Raw genomic sequence first — 24,659 nt, forward strand, 5'->3', positions numbered from 1 at the left:
TTCAGGCTGCACCCTAGCAGCTGCAGATACAGCACCAAAGGTAAGCCCGCCACCAACTCCTAAAGGGGGTGAAGGCCTAGTTGCAACAACTTTCAAGCAGCATGGCCTTTGATGACCATTGCTTAGTCCGGTTAACCCGCCCACAGAACCATTGTTTCCTCCTGTTGAGGAAGTGGAAAGGTATAATCTTCTGCCATCAGACAAAACCGCAACCATATGCAGCCATTTTGACTCTACAATCGTTATAGGGGAGATACAAATGATTGATGGTTTTACAGTTCGACCACCTGTCCTTGGTCCCATTGTGCGCCTAGCACCGTACTGTGGTTCCCGTGGATCAATCAAATTCCTCTCTTCAGCAATTTTCTTGAGTGGACCATCACCATCTACTCCCAAATCAAACACTTGTAGTTTCATACCTTCTGTCCGTGCATATATAATATGCCTTTCATTATCGACCACCATATCAACTACTGGATCAATAGTTCCAAATTTGAGGGCATTTGGCAAGACCCACCTGCAATAAATAGCCTAATTAAACATAATATGCAGTGCAAGTACACATGCAGAGGACAAGTTGAATTCTAACAGTCAAACTATTAAGCAACGTGCAAACCTTGAAACAAGGCTGCCCAAGCCTGTTGTGAGGCAAATTTTACGACAACGCTTACGCCAACCTGAACCAGTTGTGTACTGCATCTCATAAATGTGCCCATCACGACCAGCCAAGAAAATATGACCTTTCTCTGTACATGCAATGCATGTCATAGTGACTCCATCAGATGGTATTGTATAGTCAGGTAAGGGTTGTAATGAAATCTCAGCATATGGATCGGTTCCATCCCCGCTTCCAGTGCAGCACACGCCAACAAGAGATAGCTAAACGCATAAGAAATCGATAAATAAACAAGTTCCATATAAAGTATCATCTCTAAGAAATTACATAGAGCTGTTAATATATTAACAAATGTTATAGACAGATCTATACTGATATATGTAAATGATATAAAACAAGCATCAGAACTTTGTAGATATACAGGAAATACTGCTATGGATAGCTGCAAAAAACAGCACAACTAAAAGGCTAATAAATCACAACTAGAGGCGGAAACAAGATAACCAATATCTTTCTGTTTGAAAGAATAGTTCTCCATAAATAATTATGCTCACTTATAATCAAGATTCATCTGCAGACTTACGAATATAAAACATTTGTGAATCAACTGAAAAAACATAAGTTCACTTATGTTTTTAACAATGTTATAATAAATAGGTTGAATCAATAAGTCAAGAGACATATATATACAAACATGAAACCTACATACTAAAAGACTAAAAGAGGTGTAAAACATGGCTCATGAATTTCTACATTAGTTAAGTCTTGGTAATTTTTTAAGATGTCTATCGGGATGTCTTGGATATTCTTAAACAAATTTCTTATCGTCAAGTTTTTTTTCTCTCATGCAAATTTCACTGAACTGTGTGCCTGTAAGCAATGACTTTAAATGCATGACACAAGCAAACTACCAATGGGGGGATCACTCTTTCTATGCAGGTGAATGACAAGCCAAACCTCCCAAGTAGAAACTCTAAGCAAGAATTGGGATAAATAGAGATAACAAGTGGTTACGAATAGAAAGAGGTATCAGCTAAAAATATGGTAAACCTATGGCATCGTCTTTAATGGAACGTTCATCTTGATACATCAAGTTGGACGCTCAGTTACTAATAGAAAGAGGAGTCAAATAAAAACATTGTGAAAATCTCTGATATGATTTTTTGAGCTGCAAGCTGTTAATGAGCTACATTTAGGCAACTTGTACAACAGTTCAAGTTTCACCTAGTAATCTTTTTGTTCTTCTTCAATAAAAGCAATAGGGAATTTTCGATTCTCTACAACGTTCCTTCGTCTTAATTGCTTAGACTAGAATGTTTTTCCAACAATGGTTGTAATTCAGAAAATCCCTTTTTTAATATATGATGGTCATCATCCTACGTTCTCCAGCTAATGTTTCTCCACTTCTAATTCAAGATATAAATGGATAAATTACTTAATGGGAAAATTTGTATATAAATACTTTATCACCTCACTATGAAGATGACTTTTAATTAGAGATATGAAAAAGAGTAAAAACAGCTAGAGGGCCAACAAGCAATACCAAGAATAAGCAAGTTTCCTTTCATAGAGAAACAGAACTTTTGCAATCAAATTGACCTTATACTTTCGCTTAATATTTTCGTTGAAAAAAGACACCTTTTAATGTCTTATCACACTGCAACTTAATCTGATTTTCTGCAGAATCCTGTTAAGCATTAACTTCCGTGCTGAAAACTTCTATAACGAAAACAATATAAGATGCGTATGTATGGGAAAATTTTCTGATGATAATGATAATGCAAGAAGATAATGCATCTTTCCAGCAATAAGGAGAATATATCTATGGCACCTTCTGTACTGCACCAAGAACACAAAGTCTCTACTTAGAATCACTCAATCTAAGCTGACTTCAATAAAGATATCTTGAACACCTAAAATAAACAGATGCTAGTAGTTTATAAACAAACAAGTTCTTCAGATATTAGTAACACCAGATAATGTAGATGGAAACTACCAAAAATACACCTCTACATAGCTTAATATACTTGTCAGAAAGCACTTCTGAACAAAATACCATATCCATTACATCATAGCATTCTTCTTAACATGAAACTGCTTCAGTGTTTAGATTCAGGAATTTATAATAAAGATTTGGTAGTTGCACGTGATCTACTAAATTTTAGCCAACGCTATTAATGTACACAGCATTATAATAAATTGAGAGGTTAGTGACTAGATAACCAGTTTTAAAAAAGTTTTGCACAATACTTGTTACTTTTTTGTCATTTAGCACTAAAAGGGTACATGTGTATGTGGATAACATCAATAATGAATAGAAGGTTAGAAGTCAGCAGGCAAGGAGGTGAATGAAAACAAATAAATAACTGCAAATTGTAGGATACTATATATTCTCTGATAAATTTTCTTGTGGAATAATGTATTAACATAGAAAGTTATTCATGTGATGCCACCAGTTTATATTGACTAAATACCAAAGCCAAAGTTTATCAACAATCTGAATCTTAACCAAATATAAATAAATGTGCTTTTACAAATTTCCAACAGAATTCCAGTGTTAACAACCATAACCTACCTCAACAGGACTCGCTAGCACTAGGAGGTATTGGATCGCTTCAACAAATATGCCAGGCTTTGATCTAGCAAGCCCAACAGCACAGATTGCTTGTTCCTCTCCACTATATTCAGGGCATTGTCCGTCCCTAAAAATGTATGATCACTCAAATCATTAGTTACTTAACATGTAAATCAGTGACACTACGCAAACATTGTCTGAGTGTAATGATAAGAGTTCTGAAAGACCGAAATCTTGTTTTGTGCAACCAACTTTTTCTAAGTAATAATATTAAAAGAAATGAGAGACATCGCAAACGACATATAACAAATGAATTTTGACCCACTTTTTGCGATGTTCACTTCCTACTGATGCAACCTGACATGTGGTCTTCTATGTTCTCTCATGCAAAACGAGAGTAATATGTGAGGAAGATCCAAGTTAGAGATACAAGAAACCGCACAAGGACAAGTGTACCTATGTTAAATTTGCTTCCTGTAGACTTATTTAAAGCAATTATTCCCCAAGAAATCTGATTGCCATCTTCACATCGGATCATGATTGCATGCCACAGAAAGACCGTTATTTAAGAAAAGAGTCTTTAGGGATCAGGACATTCGATCAGTTTGTCCAAAAAAAATCAATATATTAACTGAGGGAATCAAAAGGTACCATGACATAGAAAAATATTATCCAGATGTGGAGAGGAACAATGGGTAATATAGATGAATTTAATACTTCATGTCTCAGATAGTCTGTTATGAACAATGGAATAATATGCTATCTCAGCACAAAATTAGAATTAAGCAGCAAATTTATGAAAATTAAACTAATCTAAAAGAGAAGAATGATTATTATCCCTATGTTTCCACATATGGAGGTTTATTTTAAAAAAAGAAACTGAAGAAATTGCATCAGAAATTTGAACTAGTTTCCTTCATAGATCTTAGTCTCACCATTTATCAAAGCGCCAGAGAAACAAAGAATTGTCAACTGATGCCCAAGCCCGGCATATTTCAGGAAAAAATCCACATAATGCTGTTCCTTCACCACCAGATGCATTGTACCTTTCAATGAGCACAGGAGGTAATTCCCGAGTCTCTACAACTTCAGCCAAAGGAGGCCACTGCAGCAGAGATATTGTTCATGAGAAAGGGAAAAGATGATTTTAAATACAATAAGGGTGCATCTAAATCTGCAAGATGGGAAAAGAAGATTTTAAATACAATAAGAGTGCATCTATTTCCAAGTTGTCATACGTAAGAAAACTGGGGTAAAGCTGTAAAGGTTTCATTAAAGGAAATGGCAAATTTTTCTGGTCAACCCTTATTCAGGAGTTGCATTATAATCTTAGTAGCAATCAACAAAATCTTTAAGCACAAGTAATATGAATATGAGAATGACTAAATGTTAACCATCATTGTCCATGACTCTGAATGACTAAATGTTAATAACCATCATCGCCCGTGACTTGAAAGCTAACAAAGAAGAACCGCCCCAAATCAAGCTTTTTTTTTTGGAACAGTATACAAAGACTAAGCTTTGAGCCCCTGCAATGTGAACAAGGGAAATACAACTAGATCCATGATGTAAGAACTGATCAACTAAAAATGTGTTAGGACCTAGGTATCACAATGTCCTTTGCCTGGCTCCCTGATTTATCTAAAATAACAAGGGAAATATACAGAGTACATGGATAATGATGTGGGAAATTGGTAACTTCAAATGTTAAAGGACAATCATGTTTGTGTCTGAGAAATGAATAAAATAACTGGATTCTTTGATATTTCTCCCAAACTCTTTCTTAATGTACAAGAGTCGTTTAGAGTTGCTCTTATAGACTGCACGAACTTAAATTATGCTCAACTAGGTTTTATGGAAGGCTTTAACTTGTGCATGTTTCCTTACAATCAGTTGCGGAAGTTCAAGAGGGCCGACAGAACGCTGTGAGTCAATAGGATTTCATAAAGCAATGGTGGAGCTTTCTTGGTATGAAATTATGCTCTCCAATATGCACAACAATAATAAGATTATGATGATGAAAGAGTCATCAGATATGTGATCCTCTAATACATGCAAACATCAAACATAGAAGAGGATAGCCCTCCACCTCCAATGTAGTGGATATTATCCTCCTGTAAACAACCTAATAAGTGTTGCAAGTGATCTGACCTTCATTCACAATTAATTAGTAAACAAGCCAACGCACAAACAGGGAAAATTATTCATGTTGCCAACCCCTAAGGCGCTAATCCATGTAAGCCATGAGGAAACAATCTAAGGTATACGTTTCCTGACCAATCCTTGACGCTAGCTAACTTGAATACTTCTATTTAGTAGTTACCTGATAATATTGCTATCTCCTTGTTATAGGCGTCTTCTTCACGCATCTAAATAGAGAATCATGGTTCTATAAAGAAGTCCCTAATTCTACTATGATCTGAACTTCAGAGAATTTTTGGGCACCTTAGAGATATATTCAAGAGCAAGTTAGGTTTTCACAATCTCTCATATTCAACGTGATTCCAGAATGATATAAAAGCGTTTAATTCATATTCACTAACAATGTTTGAATATTTCAGGAATCTGTTACATTGCCTACAAATGAACTTTCTAGCTCCCTTTCTCTTTTTAGTTAAAGAAGAAAGTGCAAAGCTATCAAAAGAAATCACGCAAAGTACATAGTTATCAAATTATTCAACTGAAAATGTAACATTATAAATGATGCTACAAAAGCAATCACGGCACTGCAATGTTTGTCGTACATAATCAAGTTGAAGTACTTATTTGAATTATTATAAACTACCAATCCATCAGGAAAGACCAAACCCTAACCTGAGCATTCATGATGAAGGGCGGGAAAAAATTTAACTTGGATCAAAATATATTGGAACCAGGTGAAAACCAAGCAGCCAAATTGCACAAGAACCGCTTTTTAGGTTTTATTTTGCAAAACAAATATATCTTTGCAGAATCTAGTTATAAAGTATTAATGTGAATTATGTGAATTATCATCAACTACTGTGCGTAAAAAAGAAATTCCAACCCATCTAAGCAAAAAAAATATCTTCAATCAAGACAAATAGAATTCCAAAGTGCACAAAATCAGGTTTTTAGGGTTTTATTTACAAAAGAAATCAAAGAATACACCTCCTTGGGATGCGAAGAATAAGGATGGCTGGTGTATCTCGAAGCTTCGAGCGCCTCTTCGAGGTCGAGCTGGCCGGCGACGTCCTTTCCAATGCACTCGCTGACGTGGAGCCCCGCCGACGCCACGTCGGGGCCCACGATCTCATCATCCCAGGCCATCTCTTTCTCCCTCTTCGGCTTTGGAAAATCCTAGAGAGAGAAAGAGATGAGTGAAGAGAGAGAGAGAGAATAACGAAACCCTAGCTTGAATTAGGCGGGGATTTGGAGAAATTTTTGGCGCTTTGGGTTTTTGGATTCGAGGGGGGGAAAGGAGAAGGTTTTTTAGGGGTTTTGGGAAATTTTCGAAGGACGCGGAGTTGAGAAGGGGGCTTTGTCAATGGGCCCTTTAATTGCAAGTACTAGGTACTGTGGCTTTGGTTGGCTGAACCCAAATTATTTGTGCCTATTTCTTTCTTAATTGGGTCAAAGGGCCCGTCATACTAGCAATTAATTCAAAAATATATTTGAATATTAATTTTTCAGATAACCTTTTCTATACTGTTTACCTACACTGTTTCAAAGTTGAAATGATTTTTATGAAAAAAAAAGTTCAGCAACAGAAAAGAGCTCATGGGTATTGAACAATTTAAGATCTACCACGGACCCGACACAAAAACTAAAGGAGCGTTTGGTAACCAAAGTGTTTCTTTTTTTGTGTTTTTTTAAAAAACACCATACCATGGTGTTTATTTTTCAAACGTGTTTTCAAATCCACTCAAAAATCGATCAAATCCACACACTTGAAGAAATTAAAACACTCAAAAATATCAACAGAGACCACATATCAATCAAAAAGAAAAACAAAAACAAAAAACAACCACCTTTGAGAACGACCTCTTCCCTGATTCATTCTTCCCCACAATCGCATGAACCTAATCCAATTTCATCATACCCCATCAAAAAACACTACTTCAACAGGAAGAAAAAAATCAAAAACCTAGTCAAATCAAACTATCCAAAACTCAATACCTCGCCCTTGTTAATAGTGAGATTAACACCACGCAAGATCTCCTGCCTCGACTCCGCGACCACGGCCCTCAGATCCTTCACCTCCAGCAGCACTCTCCCCGTTCCTCCGCCGCCGGCGTTGGCAGCGGGAGGGGAGTCAACGGCAAGCGTGGCCTTTAGAGAGGAGGAGCTCCCTCACATCTCGCGATGGTGTTAGGGTTGAGGGAGAGAAATTGGGGGTCGGTGGCTGGGCAACGGGTCGGCGGCGGGCGACGGGCCGGGGCGACAACGAGGATGGGCAGCGATGGTGTTAGGGTTGAGGGAGAGAAAGAGGATCAGATGGTTTTGGGGATAAAGAGCCACGGAAATCTCAAAACACCTAATAGGTGTTTTGAGATAAGCGTTACATTTTTTGTATACGGTCAGCTCAAATAAACACTCCGGTTCCTAAACAGGTTTAATTGATTTTTTTTTAAAAAGAAACGGAAACAGAAAAAACGCTCCACTTACCAAATCACTCTGGTTCCCAAATTTGGTAAGTTGGATAGAGCATAGGTTTTTTGTTAAGACGTTGAGATTTATTGAGAAACAAAGTACAAATGAAGAATGTCTATTGTAATTTACCCAAAAAATACATTTAAATACAATCATGGCATTGAGCAAGAAGACAATCTCAGCATGTTTTGTTGCATATTTGTTGAAAAACAGGACATTTATTGAAGGGTTTGCTAGGTACTAGTACCTCAAATTATGAGTATTTTCATATTAGTTTTTCAAATGTTTTAATTTTGATATGAGTCTACTAGATTACATTTATGTGTTGATATTAGACATTCTAGTTAGTTGGTGTTAAAACGCATGAGAGAATTTTTTTTTTTCTTTTTTTCTTAAATGAATAGTTATGTGTCCTCTCTTATCCCTCCCCTCCTGGCCTCCTCTCCATCCTCTCTACCCTTAACCATCACCACCCCCCTCTATGCCCTCTCCCTCCTTATGCTTGAGGCGCTCTAATGTGGCGGTGGTGATGGTGGAGGACGTGAGAATATCAGTGGAGGAGATGATGGTAAAGGAGATAGAGGAATCAGTAAGAATACAACTGGATGTACAATGTCAGTGGTGGCAGAGATGGAGGAGGCGAGAGGGAAGGATAATAAGGTAATGTCCCGTCAATGATGAATGTTAACCTAACCATGGTTTAGGGTTTTGAACAATAAACCTAGCAGAGACTACTATAAACATAACTATATGATTTAAGGGAACCATATCAAAATAATTGTGATTTAAAGGGACTAATATCTATAAAATAAATTCTTTATTAAGTCATTCAACTTTCTTGACCTTTTTTTTTATGTTTAGATTCATTTTTAATGTTGGCGCAACACCCGCAATCAAAATACTGCTAACACGGAAAGAAAATTCCTAGTATATCACTGCTAAAAAACTAGGCATCCTAGACGGAAAAATCCGTCTAGGATACACAGAATTCCGTCTAGGATGTGTATCCTAGACGGAATTCCGTCTAGAATACCGGTCTAGTTTATTTCCGTCTAGGATGTAGTATTCTAGACGGAAATTCCGTCTAGAATACATCCTAGACGGAATATTCTAGACGGAATTCAAAACCGTCTAGAATGAGTATTCTAGACGGAATTTCCGTCTAGAATAATGCATTCTAGACGGAAAAAATATCCGTCTAGAATGAGTATTCTAGACGGAAATTTCCGTCTAGAATACTCATTCTAGACGGATATTAATTTTTTTATTTTTTTTTATTCTTAAAAAGGTATTCTAGACGGAATTTGAGCATCCTAGACGGAATTTCCGTCTAGTATATTATGCTACAGTTTTTTTTTTTTTTTTTTTTTTTTTCAGTACACAATATTGAACAACAAAAAATTATATTCATATCCAACACAATCTAATTATATTCCAATATCAAATCAAATTATATTCAAATAATACATTCATCAAAATACTAGAAAAATTTGTTTACAAACTTTTAGATCAATTATTTACACGAATTCACATAGGATTTTCCCTTCGCAATCAACTCATCATCATCACCACTCTTCTTATTAAGCCCAAGCCTAATCTTCCTTGCCTCTTCCTCTTCAACGTCTTCCTCGCCTTCGTCAGAATGATCGCATGTATCTTCGCTTTTCACCTTCTTGGAACGAAAAAAACATTAGATCTCTCAGCCTGACACAAAGCTTTAAGCAAGGTACCTTTGATCTGCAGAAAAATGAAAATGACATTTCAATATCTACTAGGAAACAACATTTTGTAACGGCTAACAGTGATGGGTACATGAAAATTGTGGTTACAAGACAATATTATGACAAAAAAACAAATGATATAATTGCATCCCTTAGGTAGAACTAGAATGTAAATTCTCAACGTATCTGAAAACATGCACACTAGCACACTAAACACAAGATTAAGGCTCAAAGCTTTAGTATTGTGAAGGAGATTAGAACAACACACAAACAGAGAGCTGCAAACAATAAAAACATGAAACAAAAGAAAACCTTGTCAACAAGAGTATGCAAACATCTATGACGAGTTTCAACATCTATGCAAATATCAGTTGCATATAAAGAAAGTTGACAGTAACTTAGAATGTGATTTCAAGTAAATAATATGTTATTTTGTTAGCATAGCAGCATTTTCAAACATCAGATACAGACAATCTTCCTCCCTAACAAACAATGTGCAAATTTACTTAGTTTCAACTGTATGGTAAAGTATTAGAGGAAAGACACGAAATCCACACAAAAGTGAGAAATAACTTATTGCGAGCCTGCCCCCAATAAAAAATAACTATTGCCGAGCCTCTTCCGTTCAGGAAATTGGATTCTGGACATGAACAAACAACAACAGACTTTTAACAAAAGGAATCATGAAAGCATCCTCTTCTTGGCCACAAAAGAGTACAATCAATCCCACCAAAACCTTTTGTTATCTAATCATTTTGCGGGAAAATGTGTACTTAAGAAAAATTCCCCCGAGTATCACTTTATTTTTGAAGATTCAGATTTCAAGCTCTTGGCAGAATGATGGTCTGAGAGGAGTTAAATAACCCGTGAAGATACCCTGTAAATAGCCCCTTTTAACCAAGTCATCAGCAATAGTAGATCCAACCCCTAATCGGCAAAATCACACACTATGCCCTTAAAAATCAAGTTTTCGCCTAATCTAACACAATCAGAAATCATAACCAACACTGGAAACCTACTAGACGAGAAAATAATCACAAACCGTCGGCAGCGGCGTCGTTGTCGACCTTGGGTCGCTTGTCCTCAGATTTGCTGAAGAGTTTTGCGGCGATCTCCTGAGTTTTGAGCTTGGCCAGCTGGATCCCATCGAGAGGGGGAGGGACGCTGGTGTATGAAGGCGGAGGAGGAGGTGGAGGACTGGGACTCGTCGGCCATTGGATCCCATCGAGAGGGAGAGGGGTCGTCGAACTTCCGCTTGTTGTCGGGTCGAGAAGAAGAGAACTGGGACTCATCGGCCATTGGAGGGGTACGGTGTTACTGTGATTGGGGATTCTAGGGTTTGAGATTTTGGAGAATAGCCGAATAGATTAAGGAGAGGGGGAAACTTTTTGATGGGTTCAGAGAGAGATTAAGAAACCTAAGGGGTTCTACAGAGGAGAAGGGGAGTATGAGGGCGGAGGGAAGACGGTGGTGGGCGAAGAGGGCGAGGGTTTTATTGGGATTGTCGTCATCGTCGATGAAGGATTGGAGAGCGTCGAGTGCGGATTCAGAGCGAAAGTTTTGGGCTTGATGGCGACGGAGGAGCGGTGGATGGCGGCGGAGGCGATGGAGTTCAAAGATCCAGATTTTGGATCGGAGCTAGGGTTATATGAGCCAGCTGTGACATAAGACAGGTAGGCGATGTGAAAATTTCGAATTTGGGACGAGTTTTCAAAAAATTAGGCGGAACAGATTTTTTTTTTTGGGTGGGACCCATCTTCCTAGACGGAAATTTCCGTCTAGGATACATTCTAGACGGAAATTTCCGTCTAGAAAGATGGGACCCACGTTTTTTTAAAATATAGTTAAAAAATTTCCGTCTAGGATACTTCCTAGACGGAAATTTCCGTCTAGGATGAAGTATCCTAGACGGAACATCGTCGACGGATGTTTTCCGTCGATACATTCATCATCCTAGACGGAAATTTTTCCGTCTAGAATAATCCGTCTAGAATACTAAGATTTTTACTAGTGTATATTAGCGGTATGAACAAGGACGGATTCACATTCGTCTCGGGTTAGGCAAGTGGCTAACCTGTGTTTTGAGTAAATTGCACTTGTATAAGACATATGTACTCTAAATCATATCATACTCCCTTTAAAAGCATATCATATCATACTCCCTTTAAAAGCATATCATATCATATCATATCATACTCACTTTAAAAGCACGAGTTCGGGAAAATCTTTCAGTAGACAAAAATACCCTTAGAATTTAAATATTATTTTATTAAGTAAGAGTAAGTTGATAAATTGATGAATTCTTATTGGATATACATAGTATGATAAGTTGATAAATTGATGAATTCTTATTGGATATACATAGTATGAAGATAATGATACAATTTAAATTGAAATGTAAATCTAAATAAAATTATATAGTATGAAGATAATGATACAATTTAAATTGAAATGTAAATCTAAATAAAATTATTAAATATCAAATTTATAAATGTCTACAAAATGAAGGGCGTATATGCAAAAACCAAATAAATTAATGAGAAAAATAATGTCTACCCCAAAGGTTAAACTCAGGAACAACGTAGACCTACAAATGTACATAATGTGGATGAGATATTTACAAAATCTATCAAACAAATTAAAGAGACAAAAGTCATTCTCAAAATTATAAAAAAGAAAAATTAAGAAAAATAAAAAATCATACTCCCTTTAAAAACACGAGTTCGGAAAAATCTTTCGGTAGATAAAAATACATTTGGAATTCAAATATTATTTCATTAAGTAAGAGTAAATTGATAAATTGATGAATTCTTATAGGATATACATAGTATGAAGATAATAATACAATTTAATTTGAAATGTAAATCTAACTAAAATTATTAAATACCAAATTTATAAATGTTTACAAAATGAAGGGCGTATATGCAAAAAAAAATAAGACCAATAATGTCTACCTCAAAGGTCGAACCCGGGGACAGTGTAGACCTACGAATGTACATAATGTGGATGAGATATTTACAAAATCCACCAAACAAAATAAAGAGACAAAAGTCATTCTCAAAATTATAAAAAAGAAAAATTAAGGAAAATAAAAAAGCATACTCCCTTTAAAAGCACGAGTTCAGGAAAAGCTTTCCATAGTCAAAATTACACTGTACTATTTTTAATATTTAATTTAAATTATAATCTATACTAATCATACTTATATCCTATCCTAAAACCCTATGAACTATCTATAGCTCAACAATTTAAATAAGATTAATAAAATATATGAAATATCTCCGTACTATCAGTTTATTATATGAAGTATTAAAAAACAAAAAGTTTTGAAAATTAGACAAAATACTCTCAAAAGTTTAAAATTACACAAAATAAAAAGCTGAAAATTTAGAACTTGGCAAAGAAAAGAGTAATTGTGTGATATTTTTTTATTAAGATATATAAATATAACTTACAATTTAAGGTTTACTATCCCTTTTTAGAATTTAAAAATAGTCAAGTTGATACTGGTAATAATAGTAATAATAACAGATTAAAAATATCTAGTTAAATAATTATTATTTTTTAAATATATGATAGATTAAAAATTAATGTTATTATATAAATTAAAGTAACTGCATATAATTTTACTAATATGTTAGAACACCAAAAATACATAAGTATCATTAATTGATAGAAGACTAAATCACAAAAAACTAATAAAAAACTATAATATAATAGCTTAGCATTAATTGATTGTAATTTATAAATATTGATCTCTAATGGTAATAATATTTATTAGGTAAAAAATTATAAAGATTTATGTATGAATAACTATTAGAAAATTTAGAGATATCCTTCAAAAGAATCAACCGGTTTTCATTTTAAATGGAATTCGGAACGTCCATGAATCACTTCAATTAACACTAACATAAGTTATATTTATCAAAGAAACACCGACTGAATACCCCCTGAAGAATATATTTAACAACTTTGTGCTCATAAAAGAAATATTCTTCATAGAAGATAAAAGAAAAATTATTATACTTTGCGTAAGCAAAAAATATAAAATCAGTCTTTTCTTTTTATTATATAGTATCACGACCCTGCGTGTGACTTTATTTAGGGATATGACTACTTACGAAGGATCAGTTCTTAAAGACACTATCAAAGATAATGATGTAATAGCACTATTTTAATTCAAGATCTCTAAGTATGAAGGTAGTATATTTCATTAGTAAAATTCTTATTAAATGCCACTAAATATAAAATTCACCTTATATCTGTCTCAAATTTATAAAGGAGATATGCATATCATCGTAAACTGCGTCAATAACATATATCAATCAAAAAATATAACTTACTGAAGAAATAAGAGAATAGCAAATAAACCAAGCAAACATCCATATAACAACGTAAAAAATATTATATTTTAAAGCTAATATGCTGTGTTCTTTTAGAGTAAGCTGCTAAGACAAAAACATCTCCATTAAGCCTCTTTATAAATACAACATAAATTCAAATTACTAATATATACAATTATTATAACATTTGAAAGATGTATGATCTTAGAAAATCTACTCTAAAATTTATACAATTAAATCTAAGAATAATTTATCAATATACATACACACTATCACACCTTTAAGTCAACGATAACTACCATTTATAATAGAGTTGAGCAGTGATTCTACGTTTGCAAAAGCTGCAATAAGAAAGTGGATAAATATGTTAATAATAAGTGTCCAGATGATAAATATTGTAGAATCGCCGATAATTTAGTACCAATGTTAAGTGATATCCCTTCTTCATAAAATAAGTGATATCCCTTCTTCATAAAATAAAGATATCAAAATTAAATATTAATATTATAATCTAAAGCAAATTGACAATGAAAATTTTAATGTATTTAGTTCAGATCCTTATGGAAAATAACACAGACAAAGCATATGTAACATTATGACACAACAGAAATTCTTATTGGATGCACAACATAAGAATTCATTGCAGAGACAAAAGAGGTAGCTCTTAACCTTATTTAAGTAATAAATTAAAAGCATAAAAAATCATATATATGAAATTAATATTTATTCTTATTGAAATAGGGAAAAAAATCAAAGTTCGTATTATCAGAAGTTTGTGTTGAATATAAGAAATATATTCAACTTTTTTTTTATGAATTTAGACGAGGAGACAAAAGATGAATGAGCCCAAGGAAAGATAACATGCTCCAGTCTCATATCAAAACCGATGTAATGATGAAGACACTACTACTCTATAATTGGCTAGGAAAAAGGTAAAGATGAAGAAGAATTGATCTCGATTCAATAAAAAACAAAATAGAAGTAATAAAAGATAATGTTTTGTGAATTGTTATAGAATAATTTTATTTTTTAGTAAAATTAGGAATCTTTAGAAGGGATTTTCATAAACTATTTTAGTGCTTTCATATACATACGTGAATGTTTTTATCATATAAAAGTGTACTAGAGTTAGCATTAATCTTTAGTTTATGATTTTTTCCTTAACAAATTTCTGTTATTTTAGTCCACTTTAAATCAATCATCTTGGCTTGTTGGCTTTATTATTCATCTTTCTTTTATAATGTTATTTTTTCAAGTGTTTTCACTTTCATAACACTATACTTCCTCAGGTCAAGCTTGGTTTCATGCCAATCAAAATGAAATAAAAATTTAAATTGGCTTTAGATTATATTTATCTCCTGACAATTTAACTATCAACATAAAAATTCAAACTGGATGCAGCCTATTCAAACAAACATCAAATAAATAAATAATCAAAGTGTAATCGAGGAACAAATTTTAGTAGAAAATAAACCAAAAATACTTAATCAAAGTGAGCAAAAATTATTATCAAAGAGCAAACCGATGAATAAATTTTAGTAAGAAAATAAACTAAAAATACCTAATCACAATATTTAACCACGTGCATTGCAAGTGCATAAAATCTAGTTAACTTATATTTACAAGTGTACTATTATACAATCTCTTATTTTGTTATGTGCCCCAATCTAAAACTCTTACCTTTAACCTTTAGTAAAGGGGGTGTAGTGGCGACCATCTCGATTAAGCTCTAACACACCTAAAAAAACCGTGTTAAGTTATATTTCTAGCATACAAATTTGGTTCGTAGGTATATTTCAATTAAATTAGACTTTTCCTATGGAATAATAGTACAAGTTCAAAATTTGTACATGTTAAAAACTTTAGTACCTAATCGAGATAAAATTTCTGGCCCCCTCCCTAGGTACGAAATGTAATAGAAAGTTAGAAAGTACAACTCTTCAAACTCTCAGGGTGGCCTGTAACTATCGCTTCCTATTATCATCACTAGTGTGAACACCGTGCAAAGCACGACATATATTTTTTCCCCACTACAGTAACCCCGATTTTATGTTACAATATTTTTTGATTTTTTTGAATTGCTATAGTATCCGCTCAGCTGCAATGTTCTTTGAATTGCTACAGTATCCCGCTCTGCTACAGCGATTTTAAAAAAATGCCAGCGCTACAACAAATTTTCAAAAAAAATGCTACACTATCCCGTTTCCTGATTACTGTAGTAATAATGCCACAGTAAATGTCACTGTAACAATTACTATAGTATGAATAGTAAATCTTGGATTCTTCTATTCGTACAAAGGAATAGATTTACATTGTAATTCAGGGTTTGGGGAAAAAAAATGAAAAGTCCCGAGGGGGGGCCGACGACGTGACGGAATACTTTCCAGATAGAAACAGGATAAAACAAACGAGATTGCGATGAGATGTTTCGTAGGGGGAAAAAAACTCCTATTGGTGCGGAGGATGTCGCCTTGGGCGCACAAGATAAGAGCTGGTTACAATTCAAAACAAACAAGCAATTATAATAATAGCGTAAAACGCAATTAAAGTCGCAGGAGCGCCCAACGGACAAATGCTATTTTAAGGAGGAATTTTCAAAACAATCCCGTTTACAATCATAATCACAAAAAAAAATTCATTTCCTACTTATTTTCATAAACCGACCTGGTTTCAGCCTCAGTGCTAAAACCAGGTCGGTTTTTGAAAAAAAAAATTCCGAAACTTTACGAGAGTTGAATTCCCGTGAAGTTTAGTGAGTTCAAAAAAAATTTGCACTATAAAACTTTACGGGAGTTGAAATTTAGGATTTTTTTTTTAAAACCGACCTGATTTACCTGAAACCAAGTCGGTTTCTAAAAATAAGTTAAAAATGTGTTTTTTTTAGATTAAAAGTCTAAGGAGGACTGTTTTGAAAATTTCTCCTCTATTTTAATGGTGGACTTGGGACAGCATGCATCGATCTGGCATCAAAGCTTTGATTTTACGCAGCGAATCGCCGCTGTATCCTCTCAATGCCTCGCCCCCGCGCTCTCCAAACTCTCTCCCACGCTTTCTCATGGACGCCGGTACTCAACTCAACCAAACTCTCCCCCGTACATTTCGTCCGCGTTTTTCGCGATAAACCCCCCCTAACTTTTTCTCATTCGCTACCCTCCCCCAGTTAGGAAAGCCGCAGCAAACCCTCGCATCAGAGGTATCGCTATCAGGGATCGGGCTCCACTCTGGGGTTCCGGTCACCGCCAGATTATTTCCGGCGATGGCCGGCGAAGGGCGGTACTTCGTTGTGAGCGAGGGGAATGGAAATGGACGGCGGAGGGTTCCTGCGACGATCGATCACGCGGTTGGGTCGGCGTTGTGCACGACGCTGGTGATGAAGGAGGGGAAGCGAGTGAGGACGGTGGAGCATTTGTTGTCGGCGTTGGAGGGCCTCGGGGTTGATAATTGCGGGATCGAGATCGAAGGAGGAGATGAGGTAATTTGTTTTGGTTTTAATTAAGGACACCCTGAGCCCTGGCGTTGATTCAAAACGGAGAAATAAGGGAAAGGAGGAGTGGTACTACTGTTTAAAGATTTAAGGTGCTCGATGAAATGTTTTAAAGAAGTAATTCCCCCCCTTCTCCTTTCCTAGTCTTAGATTCCTCCATTGATTTACTTGGAGAGCAGGAAAGATCAGATTTTGAGGTTAGTTCGATGTCTTTAGTTCAGTACTCTGTGGCAGATGCAAAGTGGGGATCATGCACAAGCAGTAGAAGTCGGGTTAATGGGGATGTTCATGTTATTGACTTTAGATGTGTTTAATATTTACGGGTTGCTTATTAAGATGTTGAAGACGAACTTTGTCATGAATTTGCTCGGGGAGCTTTTGGGGATACGCTGTGGTTGATGAGGTGAAGCCCCACTTACGATGTGGGCTTTGTCGCATGCACTGTTGGACTTTGGTGTTTGGATTATGGAAAAAGATTTCAAGGACATTGTGTTAGAAACTTATTAAGATACTGTCAGGAGATGAATAACATGAAGAAACATGTTCATTTTTCTAAAAGTTAAGCGTGTGCCATAATGTAAGTAGTAATGCTCAAAATCAAAGGTTAATAGTTATACCCATAACACTTAAAGAAAAATTACAGGAAATACGTTGGTGTTTGTTGTGTAACTGTCGTATAGTATCGTTCACGTTTTGTAATTCTCTTCTCACATGTTCATGCTGCTTTTTTATGCACAGGATTTGTGACATTCGTCTCATCCTTGTCTTAAAAGAGTTTTAACTGGTTACATTTTCTAACGTGTGCTCATCATGTTGTTTGTTTTTCCTGAAATTTCTGCAAATGCAATTTATATTTCTCTACAGAAAAGGCTGTAGAAACTTTATCGAACATTGCGTATAGCATTTACAATTGACTATTGTAGGTTCCTTTGCTAGATGGATCTGCAAAAGGATGGGTAGAGGCAGTAGAGCAAGTTGGTGTATGTGTTGCAAAGGATTCTAATGGAAGTCACAAGGAAAAAATGGCACCTTTTCTTCACAAGCCAAAATTTGTATGCAGGAAGGATTCTTTTCTAATGGCATTTCCTTCTTCAAAATCTCAGATCACATACGGAATAAATTTTCCCCAGGTACAGTTCTCATCGAATAATGGATTTATATATTACTTTTACATTTATTCTACTGCTTGTTCATTGATCACACGATGCGTAAAAGTATATCGAGCTAGTAAAACTTCGCCTTTTGGGCATGATGTAAAGCCTTGTACACCAAGTGATTTCTTGATAAAGCATGCTAACTGAAACAGATAAGATGTACGTTATATTTACGTAGTGCTTTTTGGAAATTTTCCGTCAAAATGATAAACTGTTACTTAACTTACTTTTAAACTTTATATGCTTGTTTCAGTTTTAAGGACTTTTAAGCATTCAAGTTGTATTTTTAATAGAATTCTCCATGTTTTATTGTGAAAGCAAAATTTGATATCATCTAATTTCCATGGAAATGGGTACTGGTACGGGATACAACAAATTTGTAAAAGGTAGGATACAGGGACATGACTATATAAATATCTATATGCACATATTGATATTAATAATTTTGTATATTGATATTAATAATTTACATGAGAACAATATTGTTTTGGACAAATTTTTAAAACCGACCTCTTTTCGAATTTATTAGGCAAAATCGACCGTTTGAATTTTTAATGAGCAAAACCGACCCTTTTTAAGGGAAAATGGTCGGTTTTGTTGAAAAGAAATTTTTTCAGAGTGTTCGGGACTAGTAGTCCCGAACACTTAAATGTGAACATCAAGTGTTCGGGACTACTAGTCCCGGACATTTGCATGCCAAATAAACCTCGGCCAAAATCCCTAATTTCCTCATTTCTCCCCATCTCTTTTCTCGATTTCCGCCAATGGATCATAGATTCAGCTCGACCTCTTCATCTTTCTTCGGCGATCTCACAATCAGAGAGCTAAATGGGTTCAGAGGTACTCATCTCACCTTCTCTTTTCCCTTCGATTTCAGCGATTTTCCTCTTGTTTCCGCTGATTAGGGTTTTGCCATTTCTCAGTGAGGAAAAGGCCTTACCTTGGCGACCTCTCGTCGGAGTCTGGAGTTGTTTGGTTTTGCCATTTCTCAGTGAGGAAAAGGCCTTACCTTGGCGACCTCTCGTCGGAGTCTGGAGTTGTTTTGATTGAGCATGATGGGATCACTACCCCGCCTCTTGCAGTCTCATTCTCCAAGGTTCCTTTAGTCTAAATTAAAATTTTAGTTTTAGGGTCAAAAATAGAAATTTGAGGATGGAGGCTTTGGTAATTAATGAAACTGAATTTTTTACTTCTCTTCATCAGGGAAATGGCTGCTTAATAAAAACACAGGATTTTTCATACGCCCAAATCATTGGCATGCAAATGTTCGGGACTAGTAGTCCCGAACACCTGATGTTCACATTTTAAGTGTTCGGGACTACTAGTCCCGAACACTCCGAAAAATATCTTTTCAGCAAAACCGACCATTTTCCCTTGAAAATGGTCGGTTTTGCTCATTAAAAAATCAAACGGTCGATTTTGCCCAATAAATTTGAAAAGAGGTCGGTTTTGAAAATTTGTCCTATTGTTTTTCATTCACGTGTTATGAGAATTAGAATTCCTATAATATTTTTATGTTTCTTTTATTATACGGACTATAAATTGGAAAACCACCTTTCAATCTAGACACCCAAACAATTTTTTAAGATAACAGTTCCAAGTCCGACCTAAGTCCAACGTGTTTTAGTAAGTGGATGTGAAGCTGAGGATATGCATTCAAGAAGTGTATGAGAAGTGTTTTAACTTATAACATATATTGCACAAGTGAGTACATGCCTGACTAAATATATTCATATATGCAAGGAGTGTGCGAGGAGTTTGGGTATGGATACGGCTACAGGCACGTGTTGGGTATGGGTACAGGTTCAGTTAGAAGTACCCAGATAACGTAGAAGATCATTATAAAACATTCTCAATTATTGGCATATGAAGTGCTTCATTTGCTGAGTGTTGGATGTAATTTTTCATCTCTGAGATGCTATATATTCATAATCACTCTTCTTCTCAGGCACCAGCTATTGGATGTCAGTGGTATTCATGTTTCATGGATGATGCAATTTACTCCAAGGAAATAGCTCCTTCGAGAACCTTCTGCATTTATGAAGAGGTTTATATACAATTTGTTCTAGTTATAATGTATTTTTGGCTTTACTACTTTAATTCTGTTAATCTCAAATGTTGTTATAAGATAAAGGTTTTAATCTGTAACGTATAACACATGGATCAGTTCAAGATAAAGGCAGTTGGTGCTACTAATAGGCTTGGATAAATTGTGACTCCTCGAGTGGAAGAATGGGCTCATCGCTATTCAGGATAGAGTTGTAAACTGCCACTTCAAAGCTGGATACATTTAGGCTGCCTTTGAGTCATCACTTGGACATAAAATATGCTGCCACCTCCACCATGTCCCTATCTACCTTAACCTAACACGCACACACGCATACACGCACACGTACATCTTGCAAATTTCATAATGGAGATAATCATATAGTTTACACTGGGTAGATAGTCACACACACACATCTTGCAAGTTCATAATGGAGATAATCATATAGTTTACACTGGGTAGTTAGTCAAGCATTTGCTGTTTGGTTTCCTTCTAGATATTTTTTGACATGGGAGAGGATATACATAAGAGGTGAGAATCTAAATTACTTGTTTAACACCCTCACCCCGCCCTGCCAACAGAAACAAACAAAAATATCTTTTCCCGCTCCATATCTCAGCTTCCACCAACAGAATCTAAATTACTCTAGTAGTTTGTGCTGATCAATAACATTCTCTTATATCAACGAAGAAATCTTGAATAGTTCTGTGATTCTGGAGAAAGCATAGATTTGCAAAATCTGATATGAGAAAAGAAGGAACTAGAAATATTAGGATAGACGGTAAATGATGTTCAAAACAACTCGATTCCAATGAGAAAGATGTAAGCTCATACTATGTACATGCTAAATTAGATGTCAGTCAGCTAATTGTTTACACACTTGCATATTTGGTAAAGTTTTTCTAATATTAATTCCAACAATTCACACCTTTCACTTTTCTTTATTGTAGATTGCTTAATTGTTAAATAGTAATTCATACCTTTCACTTTTCCTTATTGTAGATTGTTTAATTGTTAAATAGTTTAAGTAAAGAAGTTCTTTGATTAAATCACATACAATATTAAATCACAACTGAAAAGAAAGTAATATAACTATAATTAACTGATGACGACATCAATTTTTACGAATGGGATGTGGAAAGCATGAACAAGTAGGAGAGGATTATAACGATTTTACCAAAAATTGCTTCTTTGCTTCTCTTCCATTAAAATACAGTTTTGGATGTAGAGGCGTCAAGAGCTTTCTCTTTTTTTTTAAAGATTGAGTTGCTATTTATGTGACGAAGCCTCTAGAATGTATTGAAGCATGTGAGAGTGGTCTTTTTTGTAATTGGATTGTTTGTATCTTACATATATTTACAAACCTCATTATGGAGTTGACTTGTTTACAGGTCGAAATGATGCGCAAAGCTGGTCTCATTCAAGGAGGATCACTGGAAAATGCAATGGTTTGCAGGTGCAATAGCCTTTGTTACGTTTACTGTTGCTTCAGTTATTGGTTGTTGTCTCATAAATGTCGCTTGAGCGCTAACAATATTATTTATTTCATATGTCATTGGGTTTTATCTTGTTGGAAAAAGATAATATGTTACCTGCAAAATACGATGATTCATTGTCATCTTGTTATGTTTTCTTTCCTGTCTTTCCAGTGCCACTACCAGTTGGCTAAACCCGCCTCTGCATTTTGATGATGAACCTTGTCGTCATAAGCTCTTGGACCTTGTAGGGGATTTTTCTCTTTTTGCGCAAAATGGTAACCAGGGGCTTCCACTTGCGCATATAATTGCTTACAAGGTTAGCATCTTTCGCCATCATGCCATGTTTTTGTCTTTAACAATGATTTATGATGGTTTACATATTCAAAGTTTTCATGGTTTCACCACCCGTATCTGCTTCATTTTATCTTTTCATCAATATTTCCTTTCTCATAGCACAACAAACCTAATAGTACTTATTAACAATTTAAATAACAGTAATCTATATAACGGCAAGTCCAAAACAGGAAAGGCGCACTTCACTGTCTCTTTCCCCCCCTTTATATTCTGGAATTTGCCTCAAAACAAGTAACAACAAATTCACAGAAAAGTACCATTAGCATGATCGTTTTATTTACAGGCTGGTCATTCACTGCATACTGAATTTGTGCGCCACCTTTCAAATATCCTTTGAAGGAGTGAGTACTTATGACAGCTAACCATATGTCTTGGTTTGGATGTACAAATCCCAGTCAATTAAGTACTATAGTAACAATCAAACGAAAGTAGAAAGGGACAGAAGAAAAGGGTTCATTTACATGATAACCACAAAATTTTTACATGAAACTGGTGGCCTGTCCTCCCATCTTTGCGAACTTAGAAGGCAAAGTCTCAATGCTGGTTCTAGATGGTTTGCTCAAGAGTTATTTTTAGTGGAGGCGATGAAGGGCCTTTTTGTTAAGTGTATAGATTTCTTTTTTGTTGAGTCAGTAAGAGAGATTGTACTCTTGTTCGGTGTTTGATTGCTGGGGTTTTGATTTTGTTGAGTCTTCTTAGCTTCGTTCATATCGGTGAGTATTACATAGTCTGCAAGTGTTTTGTAAACCTCAGCATGGTTGGGTTCTATTGTAAAAGAAGTTCTGATCAATACGAGTTCTCTTACCTTTGAAAGAAAAAGAAATAGCCTCAATACAGGGTTTTGATGTGGTTTGGATCACCTTATGTGTTCTTTCAGCATTTTTTGTGAAGTGTGTAAAGTACTATTTTTCTGTTGTATTTCTGTGTGTCGATTTGGTGTCATTCTAAAAACAGCATGTGTTTTGTGGGCATCTCAATGATCGGTACCCTTGGGAAAGTTTTGCGAATTTTGTGTGCTAAGTATGCTTAATTTTATATCATTGATTGGAGTTTATTTAGAAATTGTTATATTTATAATCCTTCATGTCTGCTTAAATTTCCATGGTCCTCTCCTTCTGACTTATGCAAGCAAGTTATGTGAAGTTTGCATCAGTGTCTCCTAGGCTAATAATCTTCTCATTTTCTTCCCTCCGTCTGGTATTTATTCCGCTGATTGTATGGATTTATAAACAGCATATGGATACGTATCTGAATATACTGATATGAATATGTCCTAATTCTTAAACATTTATTTGTACGTCATATAAGCCATATTATATACATGGACAACTGTCTGCAAACAAAATACCAAAAAATGAACCAGTAAATAGCTAAATGCAGTCTTATTAAGATATTTATTCATGCTCCTTTTATTTATGAACCCTGTAGTTACATATACAGAGAGAACATAAATTAAAGGTTATCATACATCGGCATCAAATGGAACGCCAGTTGAAGGCAACCACTCATTCCCATCAATAAACACCCCAACCGAAAATGGCTTCACCTCTCCACCTTCATCCGCCTGCAACGCTTTAAACCCTGGCCATCGAACTCTGCCATCAACGTTCGATCCAGGACCAAAAATTATCGAACTCAATATACTCAGCAGTTCTACTCCTACCATCCCAATCTTCAACCCCGCAGGATCGATAACATCATCAATACGCGTCTTCATCACAATAACCCTCGCAAAATCCTTCCATCGTTACTTTCTTGATTCTTTCGGAAACTCAATAGAAGCTTTGATATAGCACCTATCGACTGATATTGCTGTATTCTGTGTGTTATAAATTCTTCCTTGAGCAGTCATGAAGCCAAAATATCGGAAATAGATGTTGCACTTTTGAAGCAGCATATATAGCTGCGTCACCAAAGATAAAATCAACAGTTCAGTATACGTCGCATTCTCTGAAGAATTGTCGGCCTCCGTTCACATAGAGGGTATCTTGATATAGAGGGTATCTTGATAGCCGAGGAATTCGCAGAGAAAGAAGGATGATTTGTCTCCTTCGCTTCTCAGAGCTACAGCTTGGCCTTTCTCCTTGCCTGATGCGTTTTCGAAAGTAATGTGCCTTACTATGCAGTTATCTGCTAATACGACTGAAGATAGAAAATAAAATGAGTATCAATCGTCACAAGAGTTTTTTTTTTAATTATACGACAACACATGAAATTAATTTTTTTAATCCTCAATTTGACTGGAAAAAAACTAAATTGCTCTCTAATTTGACAGT

General features: G+C 35.4%; 2 protein-coding genes across 4 annotated transcripts in view; one reads left to right on the top strand and one right to left on the bottom strand.

Moving 5' to 3' along the window:
• Nucleotides 1-6,683, bottom strand: part of LOC109833783 (nuclear pore complex protein NUP155) — a 15,240-nt gene extending 8,557 nt beyond the window's left edge. Inside the window, 5 exon segments of the mRNA XM_020401593.1 lie at nt 2-517; nt 617-879; nt 3,192-3,318; nt 4,127-4,296; nt 6,321-6,683. Of these exon segments, the coding sequence (XP_020257182.1) occupies nt 2-517; nt 617-879; nt 3,192-3,318; nt 4,127-4,296; nt 6,321-6,479 (1,235 nt within the window). The 5' untranslated portion in view covers nt 6,480-6,683.
• Nucleotides 16,866-23,242, top strand: LOC109833784 (probable UDP-3-O-acyl-N-acetylglucosamine deacetylase 2). Of its 3 annotated transcripts, XM_020401595.1 has the most exons (7): nt 16,866-16,931; nt 17,027-17,338; nt 18,274-18,480; nt 20,453-20,551; nt 21,943-22,007; nt 22,201-22,345; nt 22,667-23,242. In XM_020401595.1, exons 1-7 carry the CDS (start codon nt 16,878-16,880, stop codon nt 22,718-22,720), a joined length of 936 nt encoding a protein of 311 aa, XP_020257184.1. In that variant the 5' UTR covers nt 16,866-16,877; the 3' UTR covers nt 22,721-23,242. The 3 variants fall into 3 exon arrangements, with proteins under 3 accessions (XP_020257184.1, XP_020257183.1, XP_020257185.1); XM_020401594.1 differs by having other exon boundaries at nt 22,201-23,242; XM_020401596.1 differs by lacking the exons at nt 16,866-16,931; nt 17,027-17,338; nt 18,274-18,480 and adding exons at nt 18,492-19,344; nt 19,497-19,600 and having other exon boundaries at nt 22,201-23,242.

The sequence above is a fragment of the Asparagus officinalis genome, chromosome 3 (genome assembly GCF_001876935.1).
Source record: "Asparagus officinalis chromosome 3, Aspof.V1, whole genome shotgun sequence".
Lineage (NCBI taxonomy): Eukaryota > Viridiplantae > Streptophyta > Magnoliopsida > Asparagales > Asparagaceae > Asparagus > Asparagus officinalis.